General features: G+C 65.5%; 1 protein-coding gene across 1 annotated transcript in view; it reads right to left on the bottom strand.

Moving 5' to 3' along the window:
- HMCN2 (hemicentin 2) overlaps positions 1 to 18,946 on the bottom strand; it is a 131,999-nt gene that overhangs the window by 58,443 nt on the left and 54,610 nt on the right. Inside the window, 17 exon segments of the mRNA XM_045846429.1 lie at positions 679 to 855; positions 1,530 to 1,625; positions 2,184 to 2,280; positions 2,684 to 2,838; positions 3,657 to 3,826; positions 4,037 to 4,145; positions 4,626 to 4,907; positions 5,886 to 6,164; positions 7,344 to 7,498; positions 8,176 to 8,210; positions 8,212 to 8,303; positions 8,635 to 8,782; positions 9,093 to 9,223; positions 9,886 to 10,080; positions 12,893 to 12,979; positions 13,706 to 13,960; positions 15,903 to 16,030. Of these exon segments, the coding sequence (XP_045702385.1) occupies positions 679 to 855; positions 1,530 to 1,625; positions 2,184 to 2,280; positions 2,684 to 2,838; positions 3,657 to 3,826; positions 4,037 to 4,145; positions 4,626 to 4,907; positions 5,886 to 6,164; positions 7,344 to 7,498; positions 8,176 to 8,210; positions 8,212 to 8,303; positions 8,635 to 8,782; positions 9,093 to 9,223; positions 9,886 to 10,080; positions 12,893 to 12,979; positions 13,706 to 13,960; positions 15,903 to 16,030 (2,591 nt within the window).

The raw sequence follows: 18,946 nt of genomic DNA, 5'->3' as shown, positions 1-18,946 counted from the left end.
CTGATGGATGGCTGGATCCATGGGTAGACAATTGGGTATTTCCATGTATGGATGGATGGATAGATGGACGGGTGGGTGGATGGGTGGATGAATGAATGGATGATAGGTGGATGGATGAATGAATGGATGATGGATGAATGAATAATGGATGAAGGAAGGAAGAGTGAATGAATAGATAAATGGGTGGATGGATGGATGAATGGATGGAGGATAGATGGGTGGATGGATGATGGATGGATGAATGGATGATGGATAGATGGATTGATGGATGATGGGTAGATGGATGGATGAATGGTGGATGGATGGATGGATGGATGATGGATGGATGGATGGATGATGGGTGGATGGATGGATGGATGGATGATGGATGGATGGATGGAGGATAGATGGATGGATGATGGATGGACGGAGGATGAATGGATGAATGGATGGATGGATGGATGGATGATGGGTGGATGATGGATGGATGGAGGATGGATGGTTGGATGGATGGATGATGGATGGATGGATGGATGATGGATGGATGGATGGAGGATAGATGGATGGATGATGGATGGATGGAGGATGGATGGATGGATGGAGGATAGATGGATGGATGAGCAGACTGACAGACAAACGGATGGAAGATAACTTCCACCCTTGTTGGTCAAGGACCCCTTTAGCCCTGGGGTGGCTCACCGTTGACCCGCAGGCCATACTGCAGCTCTGTGTGACCTGCCACATTGGACGCCACACAGCGGTAGCTCCCAGCATCGGACAGCTGGGCTCTCTCAATGAGGAGGACTCTGCCGTCAGCTGACACTGTGACTCCCTGCCGGGCCGAGACAGGCTGGCGGCCCTTGAACCAGGAGATGTCTGGGGAGAGAACAGAGACGCAGGGCTCCTGCCAGCCCTTCAGGGCCTGAGCGATGGGCAGTGCTGCCTGAGACGGTGCCAGGGGCAGAGAGGAAGCACCAGAAGGTGGAGGCTGGGGCAGCCAGAAGCAAGGAGAGTCAAAGCCAGCCTGGCCCCCTCGCGTCCTCCTTTGGAAGGGCGCCTGGTGCACCCCAGAACAGCAGACTTGTAAGAACTGGCTGGTTGTATCTCCAGTTCCCTGACATCCTGCCAGGGCCCATCCCAGAGCTTAACAGGGCATCTGCCCCCATGGGATGGGCAATGACCCCAGGGCTCACTACACCAGGCAAACCTGGGTGGGCCCTCCTCCCGGGCCCAGCCTGTCTGCCGAACACTCACACCCGGCCCCCGCCCCCAGCCCCCAGCCCCGGGGCAGCCCTGAAGAGTGACAGCTCAGAACAGAAACCCTGCGGGTTCACTCCAGGCACCAGTGCAAAGGCCCTGGGCCCTGGCGGTGCCCGGCATGTCCCGGGCCCTGGGTGAACAGCTGCTGAGAAGGAAGAGAAGGAAATGCCAGAAACAGGGACGAGAGCCTGCTGACTTCCCCCTGTCCTGCCCACAGCCGGCAAGGGCCCTGGAGCACTGGCCAGCCTCGTCCGATGGGGACCGGGGGCCGGCTGCAGGCCGGGGCCTACCTGGAGGGGGCACGCCTGAAGCCAGACACTCCAGGGTCACGGAGGCATTTTCCAGCACCGCCTTGTTGGCCGGGCCCGGCTCGATGTTGGGGGGCACTGGGGGGGACAAGGAGCGCCCTTGGTGGGTGCAGGCTCCGATAGGCCAAATCTCGGCTGCCCCCGCCCCTCCCCGGGCTTCCTAAAGGGTCCTGGGCAATAAGAGCCCCCAGATGGCTCGTGCCCTCTGACCAAGGAAGCCCACCCCGGACCCCCTGCACAAGAAGAAAGGCGTTGGGCTGCGACCCTCTCTGCAATGGTACAAGGTCCACCCCGGCACCCACCTGGGGAACAGCCGAGCCCCAGCCTAGCAGTGGGGAGGCGGCACCCCAGACAGCCACGAAACGTGACCTGGGGAAGGGTCTGCCCGAGTGTGCAAGGGCGTCAAGGAACCGCAGAAGCGAGTGAGACCAGCAAAGGTAAACGGTGGCGGCCGAGGGTGTCCATTAAAACCCCCCGCAGAAAATCACCCGAAAGGGGCCACAGAACAAAAGGCTTTCCACTTCTGAAGTCAAGTGCACGGCTGTGACGTTCAAGCCCCACGCCCCGCCCGACCCCCATCGCAGCCGCGAGGGTCCTCACGCGATCCACCCCACCACCGGGCGCCCACGGACTCACCCAGGACCTTGAGCGCCACGTCCCTCCTGCTCTCCCCGGCCGCGTTAGTGGCGGCACACGTGTAGACGCCTTCGTCCCTCAGGTCCACCTTCTCGATCTGGGGCGGGGGCGGGGCAGCGGTGTGTCAGGGGGGTGGGGGGTGGGGGTGGGGGGGGCCCCCCCCGGGGCAGAACCGGAAGTCAGTCCCCACGATGCTGGGACGGGGCAGGTGGCCACTGACCCCGGGAGCAGGGGAAGCGAGGCACGCGCTTGGCTCTGGGGGTGGAGTTCTGAGCCACACACTCAGGGTCTAGGGAGTCCCTCTGATCTTGGGGATACTCCCCTTCCCCCATGTTCTCCCTCTGGCAGTTGAAGTGCCTAGGACGTGGCCTAGACTAAAGGTGCCCTCCCCTCTTCAAGCCCAGCACCCAGGTCCACTGAGCACGCCCGGGCTGGGCCCAGGCTCCTCCTGCTCCCGGGCTGCAGGGCCCTGCTGGGGTGTCCAGGGCCCCTGCACATACCTGCAGGGTGCCCCCCAGGGCTGCCAGGGCCACCCCATCCTTCCACCAGCGGAGGCTCGGGGCAGGCACCCCAGTCCCTGTGCACTGGAGCGTCACAGGCTGCAGGAAAGGGGCTGTGATGTTGTCGCCCCCGATGATGACTGCCGATGGGAGCTCTGGGCGGCGGGAGAGGCAGGGAGGACTGGGTCAGGGCCAGGAGGGGGGCGGTGGGCACCCAGCAATGCCCAGGGAAGAAGAGATGACCCTGCAGGGCTGCCCTCCAGCCTCCCCCCACTCAAGCCCCCTGGCTTGGGGGAATGAGCGCCAGACTGGGAGCCAGTAGGGCAAGTCTCTCCTTTCTTTAAAAATTCTCCCATCCATCCACCCATCCATTAATTGAGCATCTACTCTGTGCCCCAAATGGTACTAGGCACAGGGACCAGCAAAGAATGTCCACTGTGCTATCCTCTCAGAGCTCCCAGAGCTGGGCTGCAGAGATGGACAGCCAAACAAGGACTCTCAACACAGGGGCGGTGAGCTAGAGCCAAGAGAGGGTGGGCAGTGTGGATCAGCACCGAGGCGGAATCAAGGCGGGCTTCCTGGAGGAAGGGGTGTTTTGTTTTTGTTTTTTTGGACAGACCTGAAAGATAGGGAGGAGCTAACAGGCGAAGAAGGAAAACGTTCCAGGCACAGAATCAGCATTTGCAGGCCCGCAGGCGAGAGAGCCGATGCGTTTAAAGAGCTGAGAGAAGTTCGTGGCCAGCAGGGAGTGAGGGGAGGCTGGGGAGGAAAGCGAGGGCCCGTGGACCCGACTGGTAACAAGCGTGCCGAACAGCTGAGGCCAGCCACTCGTGCCGCGTCCAGCCCAGAAGCACTGTCTAGAGAAGACCAGCCCCACGTCCCCCCAGGCCCCCGGGCCTGCTACAGGCACAGAAGGTCTCGGACCTTGGGCCCCCCCTACCCTGGCCCCCCAGAGCCCCCTGAGCCCTCTTACCATGCACAGACAGCTCCACCTCGGCCCCTGCGGTGCCTGCTTCGTTGGTGGCCTGGCAGGAGAAAAGGCCCGCGTGGCCCGGCTCCACGTGGTCGATGTGTAGTGTGGTCCCCCGGGAGGCCACCTGCACCCCCAGCAGCTCCTCGGCTGGGCGGCCATTCTGCAGCCACCTAAGGAGGGTGGGAAGGGGCCGGGTCAGCCCAAGGTCAGGGAGGCAGGGCCAGCAGACAAGCCAGGAGGCCGGGCAGCATCTCCGCCTGCTCCCACGTCTCTGGCTCTGCCGCCTTTCGCATAGGCCTGGGAAGAGGGGGTGTCTCCTGTCCCCACCTATCCCCAAAGCATGCGCTCTCTGCCCACAGACCCCACCACCCCATACGCACTGGATGGTGGGCACCGGGGAGCCGGAGGCCTGGCAGGGCAGTTCCAGGGGCTGTCCGACGAGGGTGGTCACCTGGCCCGCGCCTTCAGCCACCAGGAGCTGTGGGGGCACTGCAGACGGGGTCCCCCGCCAGGTGTTTAGAGCTGAGCAAACCTGGCCTAGAGCCCCCCTCCCCTCCCAAGTCCTCAGGGTCCCCAGAGCAAGGCCCAAGCCACCGTCCACCATTCAAATCCCCCATAAACGGTCCCTCCTCCAGGAGGTCTTCCTGGGCCACCCAAGAAGAGATGCGTGGTCCCCTGTGCTCCCCAGAGGAGGCTTGTCCTGTTTATTCGGTGTCGGTGTCACCCCCAGACCCAGGGCTCAGGACCCCGCCCGCCTTGTCTCCAACTCCGCACGGGCCAGCCCCGAACTGGTGCCTGAGGATCGTCTGTCCAATGGAAGACGACAGAACCCAGCCGCCGCCCAGCCTCGGGCCCCGGGGAGCTCCCCATAAGCATCCAGCCCTTGACCAGGAGCAGCTCCTAGAAGGGGCTGCAGGTGTGGGCACACGGCAGGTGTGCGAGGAGGGGTCCGCGGCCCGTGTGGCTCACCCTGCACGTCCACGGCGTACTGCAGCACGGCCTCCCCCGCGGGGCTGCTGGCCACGCAGCTGTACAGGCCTCCAGACGCCTCCCCCAGGCTCTCCAGGCTCAGCACGCCACCGCCCGCCTCCAGCCACGTCCCGTTGCTCTCCGCCACGGGCAGCCCCTCGTGGTGCCAGGACAGGGTCGGGGGCGGGTGGCCTCTGGCCTCACACTCCAGCCCCAGGGGTCTCCCGGCCACAGCCTTCACTAAGTGCGGCCCTTCGTCGGCACCCTGGATGGTGGGCGGGACTGGGGAAGAGGCGCGGGGAGCGGGGTGGGGGCTGCTCAGGGACCAGAGCTCGACGCCAGCCCTGGTCAAGCCCCTGGAGACCCCTCCTCCCTCTCCTGCACTAGTGGAACCCCATCCCCCTGGAAGCCGGCCCCAGGCCCCCGGCTGGGAGCATTCCCTTCCCCCCTCTGCCCCTGGGCAGTACCCCTCCCTGACACCGCCGCACCCTCGGTCCGCCCCGCCACCGTCACAAGCTGAACAATGACTGCTTCGTGCGTGTCTCCAGGAACGGCATGCAGTAGGTCTCCGAATCCACTGAACCGAATGTGATGGGCTCCCCAGGCTTAAGATCAAAGCCACCGTTCCCACAAGTCCCCTCCCCGGCCTGCGTCTGCGGTAGCAGACAGGGTGACTAGGGCAGAACCCAGCCCAGATGGCGGCCGTGATGGCCCAGGCGGCAGCCAAGCCGGAGGCCCCCACGTGGCTCGGCCCACGGAGCCCTGGCAGGGACACGGGACAATCATGGCCTGGGATGTGCCTCTCTGCCTGGTTTGGGCCACAAGCCCCTTAGAAAATGTAACGAAACACACACACACGTGAGCATTTCCTAATCAGTGTCCAGGAAGTCTGCAGATCCCTGAGCAGGAGCCCCCACGCTGCATCCTGGCTCGCCCCCAGATGCCACACAGCCCAACTTCCCTTCCGGGCCCCGGGGCTCCAGCACCCAAGCCCCTGCATCTGTGGGGGCAGACTCCTGAGCCGACTCCTCACGCGGGGCCAGGAGGAGCCCACGGGCCTGCATCCTGCCCTCCACAGGCCCTGCTCAGGCCCCACCCTGGCCACCTACACACACCTTTGCCCCGACTGCTGTGCTGGACACGGAGCCCCGCCCCTCACTGACCGCCACAGACTGGTGGGAACCGTGGCAGCCCAGAGCCTCACCCCCCGCCCCGCTCGCCCAGCTGGCCGTGGCTCGCTGCAGACCCCAGGCCACTCACCATAAACCTCCAGCCTGGTGGCCTTCTCCATGACGCCCACGGCGTTGCTGGCCTGGCAGGTGTAGACGCCCGCGTCCGAGCCTCGGGCCCTCCCGAGCTGCAGCTGCCGGCCGCCCCTGGTGTAGGCGACCTCGGGGCTCGGGGGCAGCGGGGCCCCGTCCTTGAACCAGGCGATGTCCGGGGCGGGCACTCCTCGGGCCTCGCACAGGAAGCGCACCGGCTGGCCCTCAATGGCGGTCACCTCGCTTGTCTCGTTGGAGCCCCAGATGGTGGGAGGTGCTGGGGACAACGAAGGGGGCACTCACAAGAAGCCACCTCCCCTCCAGGCAGCTGGCGTCCCACCCCCCAGAGTGGCATGCACATCGCAGACATTTCACGTGTCACCCAAGCTGCTCATGGGTCACAGGCTCTGACTGCAGGAAAGGGGTCGAGTCTGGGGACAGAAGCAGAGGCCAGCTCGGGACGCGCTGACGTGGAACGCAAGCCGGGCCATCGCAGCACGTGTGGAGGTGGGCGGGTGGGGGGCACGGCTGGGCTCTGGGCCCCACCCTGCTTGTAACTGGCCGTGAGACCCGGGTCGGTCACTTCACCCGTCTCCCCATTTGTAAAACAAGGGGCTAAACTCCACCAGCAGCTCCCACGGGGGTGGTACCGGGGTGACCCTCGGGGGGCGCGGGCACAGCATGAGTAACAGTGGACCGGCTGTGCCCTCCCACATCTCCTTCCAGCCAGATTACAACACTGGAAAAGGCTGTCCGGTCCAGCTACGGAGTGGACCTTCCTAGCACTTTCCCTCCGGTGCCCTGCACCACAGGGAGCAACACAGCTCAGCGCCCTCTGCAGGCGGCTCTCGCTTGAGCACCTCCCGGTCTCTCTTTTTAAAGACTTACTTACTTTCAGAGAGAGAGGAAGGGAGGGAAAAAGAGAGAGAGAGAAACATCAATGTGTGCTCAGTTGCCTCTCATGCGCCCCCTACTGGAGACCTGGCCACACAGCCCAGGCATGTGCCCTGACAGGGAATTGAACCAGCGACCTTTCGGTTCACAGACCAGCGCTCAGTCCGCTGAGCCACACCAGCCAGGGCTTAGGGCCCTTTCTTTCAATGCATTTGACTTTACAGCTTCTTCCCATCAAGGCCAAGTGGACCTGGTTTCCCATTTACGGTTGTAATACTGAATGTCCTTTTAAATAAAGGTGCTTCAGTGTAAAGAAAGGGACTCGCTTTAAAGAAAAGGTTAAAGAGACAAGCACCCCGAGTGGTATCGGGATTGGTAAAACTTGTGAAGCTGGGTCGGGGCCACAGGGTTTGGGAGACGTCCGTCCAGACTCCGTCCGTCCCTCCCCACCCAGCTTCACCGGGCTGGGAGCTCGCTGCTCGGCCCCCGGTCCTGCCCTGTCCCTTCCCTGTCCCTTCCCCACGCAGCGGGCGGCCCGGGGAGGGGGCCCGGCTGTGCTCACTGTGGATCCTGAGCTGGAAGTCCTTCGCCTGCTGGCCTGCCGGGCTGAAGGCCACGCACTGGTACCGGCCCTCATCCCCCAGGCGGCTGCTGGGGATTCTGAGAACCTGGCCGTCCTCCTGGAGCTGGACGTGCGGGTCTCCGGGGAGGACGGGCCTGGAAAGACAGCCGGGATGGGCTGGTCAGGCGGGGGCGCCGGCGGGGGCGGGCCGCACGGAGGCTGGAAGATGCACGGGCACCCAAAGGTCCGAACGGGCGAAGAGGCAAAACGGGGCCAATCCCCACGGGTGTTTCGAGAAGGGGAGTTCCGACACCTGCCACGCCACGGATGAGCCCCCAACCACATGCTGAGCGGAAGGAGCCAGACGCAGAGGGCCATGCTGTGCCTGTGTGAAGCTTATGTGACACACAGGGGCATCTGCTGGGGCAGGAAGCAGACGGTGGTCGCCGGGGGCTAGGCAGGGCAGGGCGGGGGCGTGGCTGCTCATGGGTACGGGGTCTCCTTCTGGGAAGATGACATGTTCTGGGACGCGACTGGGATGACGCCTGTGCTAATGCCACCGAAGCGTGGACTTCAGGGTGGTTAGTTCCAGGTTATGTGGGTTTTACCTAAACATCCCCCCAACAGAAAAAACAAGGAAGGCTGAGGGGCGATGAGAAAACCCTGCTGGGAGAGAGCGGGGTCTCCCCAGGGGGCCCCAGGCTGGGGTGGGAGGGGCCCGTGCTGCCCTCTGCCTGGGCCCCAGGGGCATGTGCAATGCCTATCAAGCCCCCCATTCATCGGCCCAGGCCTGGGCGCCGCCCCCACGCCGTCTGCCAGGTGGGCCACTCACTGCCTGTCCTTGGTCCACTCCACCTGGGGCGCAGGGCACCCCTGAGCTCCGGCACTCCAGCTCCACCTCGGCACCAGCCAGGCCCAGCACCTCCTGGGCGGCCCCGGCTCCCAGCACAGAGGGCGGGACTGGGGACAAGGAGGGGCGGGGGCGACACTGCTCAGACCCGTGAGCCCCCACCCCTGCAGAGTCGTCACCTGGGGAGCTCCCCCGGTGTGCCCTCCCCTCCTCCCGCATCCTGCCTGGGGGGCTCCCCCAAGCCCCTGGCTGCAGCGGGCCCCACCCTGGCTCCCTCGGCAGCCTGCGCCGCTCTCTTGTGGCACATGATGTGACAGTCCTTACGTGGGTAACCGACCACCTGCCTGCCTAATGTCTGCTCTGACAGCTGTGCCCGCGCCCTCGGCACACACAGCACCCCCGCTCTCCCCCCCCCGCCCCCCGGCCCGCCGGGCCACTCACTGAGCACGAGCAGCTCGAAGTCCCTCTGGGCGGTCCCGGCCTGGTTCTCCGCCCGGCAGGAGTACAGGCCAGAATCGCCCTCCTGGACCCTGGGAAAGTGGAGGGCCCGGGCCTCGTCCAGGAGGCGGTGGCTGCCCGCCGCGGGGATCTGGGCAGAAGAGGCCAGAGGGAACTGGTGAGCGCGGTCTGGCACCCCCCCCACCTCCCCACCCCCGGCAGCAGCAATAAGGACATCGAGGCCCGGGGACCTGGGCAGTGACGGAACCTGGGGCCTCTGACTTCTGGGACAGTGCTCTTCCCCCTCCTCCACCATGCAGCCACCCAGGCTATATCACGGACCTCGGTCCTCCCCTGCCCTGAGCCCCCAAAGACACCCGTCTCATCTGCCTGCCACACCTTACCACAGGCAGGAACCTGTCCAGATCCCACCCACAGCCTGGTGCCCGGGGGACACCCACCAGCTGCCCGTCCTTGAACCACACGATCTCAGGGGCCGGGAAGCCATTGGCGTCACACTCCAGCGTCAGGGACTGCCCGGCCATGCCCGACGCGTTGGCCCTGCGTCCGTCCTCGCGGATGCTGGGGGGCACTGGGGACAGGGAGAGGCTGAGTAGTTCCCCCATCCCCGAGAGCCCCAGCTGCCGGGCCCGGACAGGCGGCCCCAGGTTCAGGGGGCCCTGGCTGTGCCCTGGCACTGCACCCCTCTGTGACACTGAGTTCGCAAGACGCTGGATGCCCGATCCATCCAGCTCTACACTCAACCTGTCATCATGGTCACTGCAAGGGTCCCGAGTTGGAACCTCTGCAGGCGGGCCTGGGTTTGTCTCTGCAACAAACTTCCCAGGCAAGTGGCCACAGGGCAAGCTGGGGCGGAAGGTGGCTGTGTGCAGGGAAAGGGCTCCCATCCTCTGCACACGGCACCATGGGTGGGGGGGGGGCCTCTAGGGAGCTGAGGGAAGGACATGAGCCCCAGGTCACTTCCAGCAGGTTTCAGCGGAGGCGGGCCATGGGTGCTCCTTCTAAAATGACGTCACTGCTGGGCCACGTTAAAGCCACTGATGGAGCTCCAGGTTCTCTCCCTAACACTGTCTCCATGGGGATGCAGGGACTGTCCACTCAGCCTGCCTCTGTCCCAGTGCCCTCAAGCCCTCCCCACCCGCAGGCACCGGGCAGCCTGCGGCCGCCCCTCCCATGAACTCAGCACCAGCTAGAGGTGTGTGCACCAGCTGCCCAGCTCGGGCCCCTGCTCACCATAGACCACCAGCTTGGCTCTCCTGGATGCGGAGCCCGCCTCGTTGGCGGCCTGGCACTCGTAGTCCCCGCCGTCGGCGGGAGAGACCGAGGCCAGGAACAGAGAGCCTTCGTCCAGCACGGCCAGGCCCGGCCGGCCGAGCAGGGGCTCCGAGGACGGGCCCTTCCGCCACGTGACCAGTGGCTTGGGTGTCCCTGGCCAGGCAAAGGGAGGCATCAGCACGAGCACCCAGCCCTCTCCCCCTCCACACCCACGCTGTCCCCCAGGGGGGCACATCACCGACCCTCTCCACCCACGGCTGCGGGTCCACAGCCTCCCCGTGCCCTGGGGGCCACGGCACAGGAGCCAAGGGTTCTCAGAGCCCCCGCAGCCCCGGAATCGCAGCCTGCCGGCATGCCCTCGCCCCTAGCCCGCCCTGTGTCTTCCTTCCCGCCACCACCTCCAACTTTGGACGTTAGTGCATTGGACGTTAGTGCCCTAGCCTACGTTTCATTGCCTATCTTCCCCACGAGGGCCGGGGTCTCCTCTTTGTCCCCGGCCGCCCCCCAGTGGCAAGCCCAGGGCCCGGCTCAGAGTGGGTGAGGAGGGGGGGCTGGTGGGGGGCCAGTGTCCCCAAGTCACAGGTCAGCCCTCCAACCCTCCCTGCCCCTACTAGTCGCCAGGACTCTCGACTGACCAGCGCTGATACTAATTATCATCAACACCCCTCACTTCATCCACTGGCACCCCCCCTCCACAACTCTTTCAGAGGAAAGACCATCAGAGGGAGGGGTGGGCTCCCCCACTGGGTGGGGTTGGGGGGCAGGGTCAAGACACGCTGGGTGTCTCCTCCTTCGGGGCGTCCCGGCCCCCCTCTCCTCTGCACCGGCTGCTCCTCCCTCCTGTGCTGGGGCCCTGCCTGCCGGCTGCGAGGAAAAGGGAGGGCCCACGGCGGCCCCCTCGGCGCACCTTCGGGCAAGCTCACCCCACCCGAGGGGTCTGTATCCTTGTACATTCCCCCTCGGGTTCCTGCCAGAGTGTCCCGCTAACTAGGGGCCTGCTCCCCGACGATGGAGACACGTGCACAGACGCACACAACACACAACACACACGACAGGCCCCAGGCCCCTCCCAGCACTCTCGGCCCCTCCCACAGCCCCGCCCACCGTCGCCCATCCAGCCGAGGCCCAGGGGACTGGGACTTCAGAGCAGCTGGCCTGGAGGGGCCCCAGGTTGTGACCCCTGGAACTTTTCCCCGTTAATTATATTACTAATTTTTAGTTTTTCAATCCAGTCGTGCAGAGGATAGAGGATCCTGGGGGCACACCAGAAAGACAACCTTCCTGGCTGGTGGTGCAGAGGTTAGCAGGGTTGGGGGGGGGGTGGGGGGGGGGTGGGGGCGGGTATAGGGAAGAAGTGCCCAGACAGACAGACAGAATCTAACCTTCACGAGCTCTAACCACAGGGCCGCACCGGAGGGGGAGATTCCGGGGGCCTCAGGGCTCTCCCTGGAAATGTGCCCCCCCTCTCCACTCCCGTTTCACAGGTGCCACGACAGGGGCAGGCACGTGCCAGGCCCTGTCCACCCAGCGAGGAGGCGAGGGGGGCTCCCCACCGCAGGTCCCAGGGCTCCTACGTCCCAGACCCTGCAGGCCCAGCGCTCTCTGCTTTAGCCCTGGGAGCCGTCCCAGGCCACTGTCAGTTGGCTGCTGACTGCCAGCGCCCCACGCTGCCCACCAGCAGGCAGCTGCTGGACAGGGGAGGCGGCCAGGGGGCAGGCGCTGGCCAGGGCAAGGCAGTGTGTATCGGAGGGGGCCTCGGGTATGCTGAGGCTGAAGTCGAGGCCGGAGGACTTGCCCTTGAATGTGGGCAGCCCTGTGGTACCAAGGATGGCAGGCCCCTGGCTGGGTGGGTCCCACCTCCGGAGACTGCAGACCAGCTGCTTGCTGTTACCAGAGACCTACACTAGGTGGCGCCACGATCAAGGGCCAAGTCCGTCCAGTTGGGCGGTTCTGCAGACAGGACCCTGAAGGCAGGTTCCTGCCACTCCTGCCTATCTGCCTGCCTCCTACCTGCCTCTCCCTCAGTCCCCGTCCAGGGCCTTTCCTGGGCCCTGTGGCCAGAGGAAGCACAGCTGAGGCCAGAACCAGCTTCCAGCTCCTGCCAGGCCTTTAGGAAGCTGCCACCTGCTCCTGGGACACCCAGACACCCAGTCTCCCAGACACTCCGTCTCCCAGACACCCAGACACCCGGTCTCCAGACACCCAGCCTCCCAGACAGCGCACAGGCGAGACTGCAAGTCCCCTCACCAGTCCCAGAAGAGCCCAACACCGAAGCAAGCAACTTGGGTGGCAGGGGTGGGGGTGGGGAAGCGGCCAGGTGTGACCAGGTACGACATTCATTCACTTGCACCCATTCTCTCCACACGTTTCCCCGGGCCCTGCTCGGTGCCCCGCACGGGGCTGGCCCCTAAAGCTCAGGCGGCCTCACGGAGCCCTCAGGGCAGCTGCCCTGCGTGGAGGGACTGGCACCCCACCCCCTGCACAGACGAGCAGACGGAGGATCAGGAAGGAGGTGTCGGCGGTCCCCGGTCACATGGCCTGGGAGGGTTTGACCCTACGAAACTATCTGGGCCCCACACTGAGCTGCCGCCCCAAAGGGGGCCTCAGAGGGCTGGGCTGGTTTGCCCAGGACCCATGAATCCATGCTGCATGAAAAAGGCTGGGGCTAGGGGAGAGGCGGGGCCACTGAGCCCCCATCCACAAGGGCCCTTGGGCCTTCCTCGCTGTGTGACCTCGGGCAAGCTGCATAGCCCCTCTGGGCCTAGACCACACCCAACGAAAAAGAGCTAATGCTAACACCCCTCCGACAGGGTGCCGATGGGATGAAATGCCCGGCGTGGCCCCGGCTGGAAGCGAGGACACCATCACCCGCCACGACCCACGGCACTGCCCACGGTGTGTGACCCAGGGCACGGGGACGTGGGTGGAGGCTGCTCCCCAGCCCGCCCGTCCGGCCCAGCCTCACCTCTGGCGGGGCACGGCAGGCTGGCGTTCTCTCCCGCCACTCTCTCCAGCAGCCCGTCTGTGTCATCGGTCCCCCAGTACGGTGGCTCTGGGGGGAGGTGACGTGGCCACACTCACACCCTTGAGCCCAAAGACTCAAGGGTGCTCCCCCCAGGGCCGTGGGGAAGGCGTCCTCCCCCGGAGCCCCAGCCCGACATAAGAGGGTGCAAGCCCCGTGCTCCGGCCCCCGGCCTCAGGGAGAGTGAGTCAGGGCCGGTGGGGCTGCCTGGCCCCCCACGGCGCGGCCTCTCACAGTCACCAGGGCCACGTGGGCTCCAGGGGCCAAGCTCTGGCTGTCACCCGCTCGGGCAAACACCTCGCTCTCCCCTGCCCCGCCCCCTCCGCTGCTCTTTGCCAGTTTAACTTCATGACAGTGAAAACGGCCCAGACCTTTGTATGCACTGGGCACTCTGCACGCCTTCTCTCGCTGACCTCGCGTATTATCGAACCTACTTTACAGGCGAGAAAACTGAGGTCAGAGTGCGAGTGACTGGCCTGCCGTCGTCCAGCTGGTAAGTGGGGGAAGGGCGGCTGGGGCGCACGCCCTGCTCTTCGGTCACTGTCCCACGGAGCCTCCTGTCCACCCCAGAGGACAGGGTGCCTCGGGGCTGACACAGGCTGCCCGACACCTCGGCGGCTGGGGGCTGGGAGGGGGGCAGGGGCCGAGCAGGCCCAGGGCCCCAAGAGCAGACAGGCCCCTCGGAAGCCTGGGTCGCGGCTGGGAAGGTGGGAGCGGTGGGAAGGTGGGAAGGAGTTCCGGGGCTCAGGGGCTCACCCAGCACCTTGAGCTCCAGCTCCCAGGAGTCCGCCCCAGCGCCATTGGAGGCCTCGCAGCGGTACAGGCCGGCATCGGAGGTTTGAATGGCTGCAAAATGGACGGAGCCCTCGGGCCCCCCGCCCCGCAGGGCCACCCCGTCCTTGGACCAGTTCAGCCTGGGCGGTGGGGTGCCCTCGGCCACGCAGTTCAAATCCAGCGCTTCCCCTGCCAGGGCCTTCAGGACCCGAGGGCCCGGCTGCACCTGCGGGGGGACTGACAAGGCAACAGGGAGGTGCTCAAGGCGGGGCCCTGGGTGAGGGGGTCCCAGAGCCCAGGCCTGTGAAGCAGACTCCCCCAACCCCTCCCCACCCACACCCACCCCTGCAGCCCTCTCCACTCCCCACCTCCCACCCCCACACCGGGCTCAAGCACATCCAACACCGTTTGATAACCACCAGCTGGGAAATCTGTTAGTGCCAGATGGGGAAACTGAGGCCCCGGGGCGGCGGGGCTGACTCAGGGCAGATGGCACAGTGGGGAGGCAGCAGGCGCACAGTGGGGAGGCAGCAGGCGCACAGAGGAGGAGCTTCCGCCCCATGCAGCTGCAGGACGCTGCGCGGCTGGGGCCTCAGTTTCCCCTCCGCACAGAGTCACCGGGGGATGGAAACAGCGGCTCCCGCCCAGCCCCCCAGCCCCCGGCGGTGCCCGGTGTGCAGTAGCCGGTCACTGCTGTTGCTCACCCCCACCTCTCCCTGCCTGAGCTCGGGGAGGCTGGTGGCGGTCGTTTCTGTCTCCGGAGTGTTTTCAAGTGACAGCCCCACCCTCCTTCTCCCTCTGTCCTTCCCAGGGGCAGGTCGGGCCACACCCATTTGTGGGTGGGCGAGGAGATGGGGCTCTCAAAGGTTCTGTGACTTGGGCCAGAGCCACCCACTGCCTCGGCCGGAGCGCCCCGACCCTTGGCCTGTGAGACCCGGGGCCCAGGCAGCCTCCTGGGGGTGTGGACCAGGTGGGTCCAGGAAAATTCCTGGACCTCACGGGCCGCCCTGCTCTGGGTGCTGCACGGGAGACTGGGACGAGCGTCCTGGGCCCTTGAGGGAAGCTGAGGAACACCTACTTGCTTCCCAGCTTTGGAGGAAGAGCCTGGAAAAAAATACCACATGGGCCCCTGGCCCCTGGGCCGAGAGCAGCCCCGTGGCCCAGGGCACAAGGCGTGCACATCTCATCCACGCCACCCCACACTCGCTAAAAACAATCACAGCTTCCGCTAGGCTGAGCACCTGACGTCATCAGTACCCCTTCTGACAGCCGTGGGATGTGCATTTTACAGAGGAGGACACGAAGGCTCAGAGAGGCCAAGCGGCTGGCCTGAGGTCACACAGCTCATGGGTGGCAGAGCCTGGCTTCAGCCCAGCCCAGCCCTGCCCGTCGCCCCGCCCCTGCTGACTCATCTCTCCTGGGCTGGGAAACCTCAGCTGGGAAACCACAGCTTCTTCTGTCAAGGGCCAGAGAGCAAAACCTGTAGGCTCTGCAGACCAAACGGCTCCTGTGTCAGCCACCCAACTCCGCCCTCGGGCGTGAAGGCAGCCACAGACGAAAGGTAAGGGAATGCCGATAAAACTTGTACCGGTGGACGCTGGAACTGGAGTTCATGTAATTCCCACGTGTCACAAAACATCGTCCTTTCCCCCACCCACACACACAGACACCGTTCTCCACTGTGGGCCCCGTGGAAGCAGGAGGGGGGCCGGATGCGGCCCGAGGGCCGTGGGTGGCCGACACCCTGCCCCCCACCTGTGATTCCTCGGGCTCCTGGGGGCAGATGACAAGCTCCCTGCCTCCTAGGTGGCCGACTCGACCGCTGGCTTCTGTGGGTGGGGCCCAGGCCACCAGATGGGCCGGGGACCAGAACCCTCTGTGGGTCCCTCTCACAACCTCCGAGCCCCCACTGCCTTAGGCCCCTGCTGGGCCCCGCCCCCTGTGCTCAGGGGGCCTCCGAACAGCATGTCCGGGCTCCAAGCACCTGGGACAGGAGAGGGGGAGGGGGGGGAGGGGAGACTCAGCACCAGACAGGAAGTGGGGATGACAGGGGCAGTGCTGGGGGACCCCAGGAAGAGGTGGCAGAGCTGGCAGGTCCGTCTCTGGGGAGGGGCACCAGGCAGGCCTAAAGGACAGGGCAGGCCCACGGGTGTGACAGGAGCCGCCGGCGGGGCCCTACCTCGCACCCCGAGGACGTAGCGTCGGGAGGCCGCCCCCGCGGGGTTACTGGCTCTGCATTCATAGAGGCCGCTGTCCCCGGCCTGGGCCTGGGCCACACGCAGGGAGCCGGACGGGAGAAGGTGATACCTGCAGGGGGGCGTGGAGCACTCGTGAGACCCCCACCAACCCCAGGCCTCAAGACCCAACTCGAACCTGCCACCTCCTCCAGGAAGCCTACCGGGACCAAAGCAGTGCCACCGCCCACCCCTCACTCCTCCTCCTGCCCGACCTCCACTTCCCCGAGCCGCCAGCCCAAGGCCAGGTCCCACCCCCACCTGTGAAACAGACAGCACTGAACGAGGAGTCTGACAGCTTCGGGTCAAGTCCAAGCTTTGAGCCTTTCCCAGCTGGATGAGGAAAGTCCCTGCGCCCCCTTGGAGCCCCCACTTCCTCATCTGTGACATGGATGCACTAAGAGGGGCCGGGGCTGGTGAGCAGACCCCTGCCCCTGCCCCCGTGGGCTCAGCCCAGCAGCTGCTGACTCCCCTCCGCTAACGCACACACGTGCCGTTCCTCGAACCTCCCCCGGGTGCGGGGGCAGGGAGGATGAGGCTCCATTTGGAGGCCATTCCCCCTCCCGTGGCTTTGCGGGGAACTGGCCAGCGCGAGGCCCCTCTGTCTAAGGGCCAGGGCGAGCCGGGCCCCAGATTCAGGGTTCCGTGGTCGTCCATCCAGCCCCGTGCAGGGCCCCTGGGGGGAAGCTGGGGAGGCCCATCAGTGCTCTCCCGCATCCAGCCCACCTTGCTGAGTCACCTAGCCCCACCCCCCAGGGGTCCGGGACCCCCAGCCAGGCGTGTGCAGCTGGGCCAGACCCTGGGGGCCCCTGCAGACATGACATCACCACCACACGTGCTGGCTCCTCAAAGCCCCTGATCCCGGAAAGGGCAGCTGCGGCCACTGGCCCCGGCTGGCCCCGAGTGCAGGTGGCCTGCTAGGGGGTGGGGACTCGGAGTGCCGATCCCCTGCCTGTGCTCACCGGGCTACAGCCGGGCTCTAGAGCCCAGCAGGCCCAGGCTCCAGGCCTGGTCACCACTCCCCCTGCTGCTGCTGCTGCTGCTGCTGCTGAGCCGCAGTCTCCTCCCCTGCAAAGTGGGGGTGACAGTAATCCCCACCTCCCGGGCAGCTGCAAGCAAAGTGCTGGACGCGTGCTCCTCGGACAGGCCGCTCACACTCTGTGTGGCTGTGGGTCACTCGCTTTGCCCTGCAGGGCCCCGTGGCCCATCTGTAAAGAGGGAGAGTAACCCCTTGTCCAGCCACCCCCTCCTCCGCTTTGCCTGGAGCAGCCAGCAGGGGCGAGGTCTCCGAGGTCAGTGGCAAGCGACGCACTGCGCAGTGGTCTCCAGGGCCCTGGCAGTGGGCCGGGCCGCCCAGGGTGCCGGGGCTGGCTGTGCGAGGTGGGCCGGCACGCCACCCCTCTGTGCCCCAGTGGTCTCCCAGGGAATGCAGCGGCAGCGGCGGGGCTCACGCCCCTCAGAGCGCCATGCCGATGGCTGCATGACCTCATTCACAGCCCCGCGCCCGGAGCAGGGTAGCACTCGGCCCAGGTCAGCTGTTACCACGGTGACAACAGAGCATCATAAACAATACGTGATACAGTTTTGTCCGGTTTAAAACACATAAAGGGCATCGTAGATGCACATGTAGGTCTAATTAATCCATTTCCACTGCTTGGAGTGTTCCCTTGTGTGACCACACTACAACTGATTTATCTCGTCTCCTCTTGGCGGACATTGAAACATTTATGTTTTTTTCTTTCCTTCCACTCCTCCTTCATTCTCGTCTTTCTTCCTGTCACCACCAGAGCCCCACGCACAGAGCTGCGTGGCTCCTGCCCCCACGCACGGCAAGCGGAGCCCCGGGCCCCGGACGGAACGCCATCAGCTCGTGCAGGGAGAGGCCTCACCACTCAGATCGCAGAACATGCAGACCCCCGGCCCCGCCCAGAGACCGATGCTGGGCAGGAATGGGGTTTTGCCGAGGCCCCGGGGGGTTAGGGTTAGGGTAGAAGCGGGAAGAAGCGGGGCGCACAGAGCTGCTGTGTGTGCGTGTGGTGTAATCAGCAGCAGCTGTCCACCGTGGCGGCGCGAGTGTCCAGATGGCTCAGTGCGGCACCCAGATTCTCGGGGAATTTCCTGTTTATGACAGCCACTGGGCCTCGGCCTTCGCTGGCTGTCAGCTCCCGCATTCACACAGCCACACAGATGCTGGTGCAGGGGTCCCTCCGGGCCTGCGACCCCCAAGGGGACCCACCTGCTCAGAGGGACCAAAAGGGCCCTGGAGAAAGTGCTCAGAGGGACTCGGACCCCCAGGCCACACTGCCCACCTCGCTCCCAGCACTGCCCTCTCGCTCGGGTCCCCGTTCCGGCTCCCTCTCATCCTCTGTGGCTCAGGTGAGCCAGCCTGCCCCCAGTCGCAGGCTCCTACAGCCCTTATGGCACTTACCGCACCTGCGGCCACCTGTCACGTCCAGGTGGCTCACTGCGGGGAGTGACCAGGTGTGCCCAGGCTCCTGCTGTGTCCCAGCCCGGAAGCACGGGTCCTGACCCACAGCAGGTGCTCAGTACGTACCTGACAGAAATCCCAGCAGCCCCTGCGCACACGGCCCCTTCCCACCTGAGCTCGCACTGTCTCTGCCCCCACCCCACCTGCGGAGGACGCTCCTGCCCCCCAGGCCCCTTCAAGGCAGCCAGGCTCTGTCTGGCTCTTCCACGGAGCCCTCCCTGGCTCTGAGCTACATGGGGCCCAGCTCAGCCGCCTGCTCACCCACTCCTCCGTCCCTTCATTCCTCAGGTGGAGAGGGGGTTGAGGTGGGCCAGCCACCGCAGGCGGGGGCCGAGGAAATGCCCCTGTCCTCGGACTGCCCCAGCCGCTGGCTTGTCTGCGCCTCGTGCCTCTGGCTGTGTTCCACGTGGTCTGTCCCAGTGTCCCCGTTTCCAAATAGTTACCCAGCCCGCCAGAGACGCCCACCCTGTGCCCACGTCTGCTGGAGCGGGGGGGCCGGGG

The sequence above is a fragment of the Phyllostomus hastatus genome, unplaced genomic scaffold (assembly GCF_019186645.2).
Source record: "Phyllostomus hastatus isolate PE091 unplaced genomic scaffold, TTU_PhHast_1.1 phas_contig_495, whole genome shotgun sequence".
Lineage (NCBI taxonomy): Eukaryota > Metazoa > Chordata > Mammalia > Chiroptera > Phyllostomidae > Phyllostomus > Phyllostomus hastatus.
Note: the sequence above shows the minus strand (reverse complement) of the source record. Positions and strands in the feature narration are given on the sequence as shown.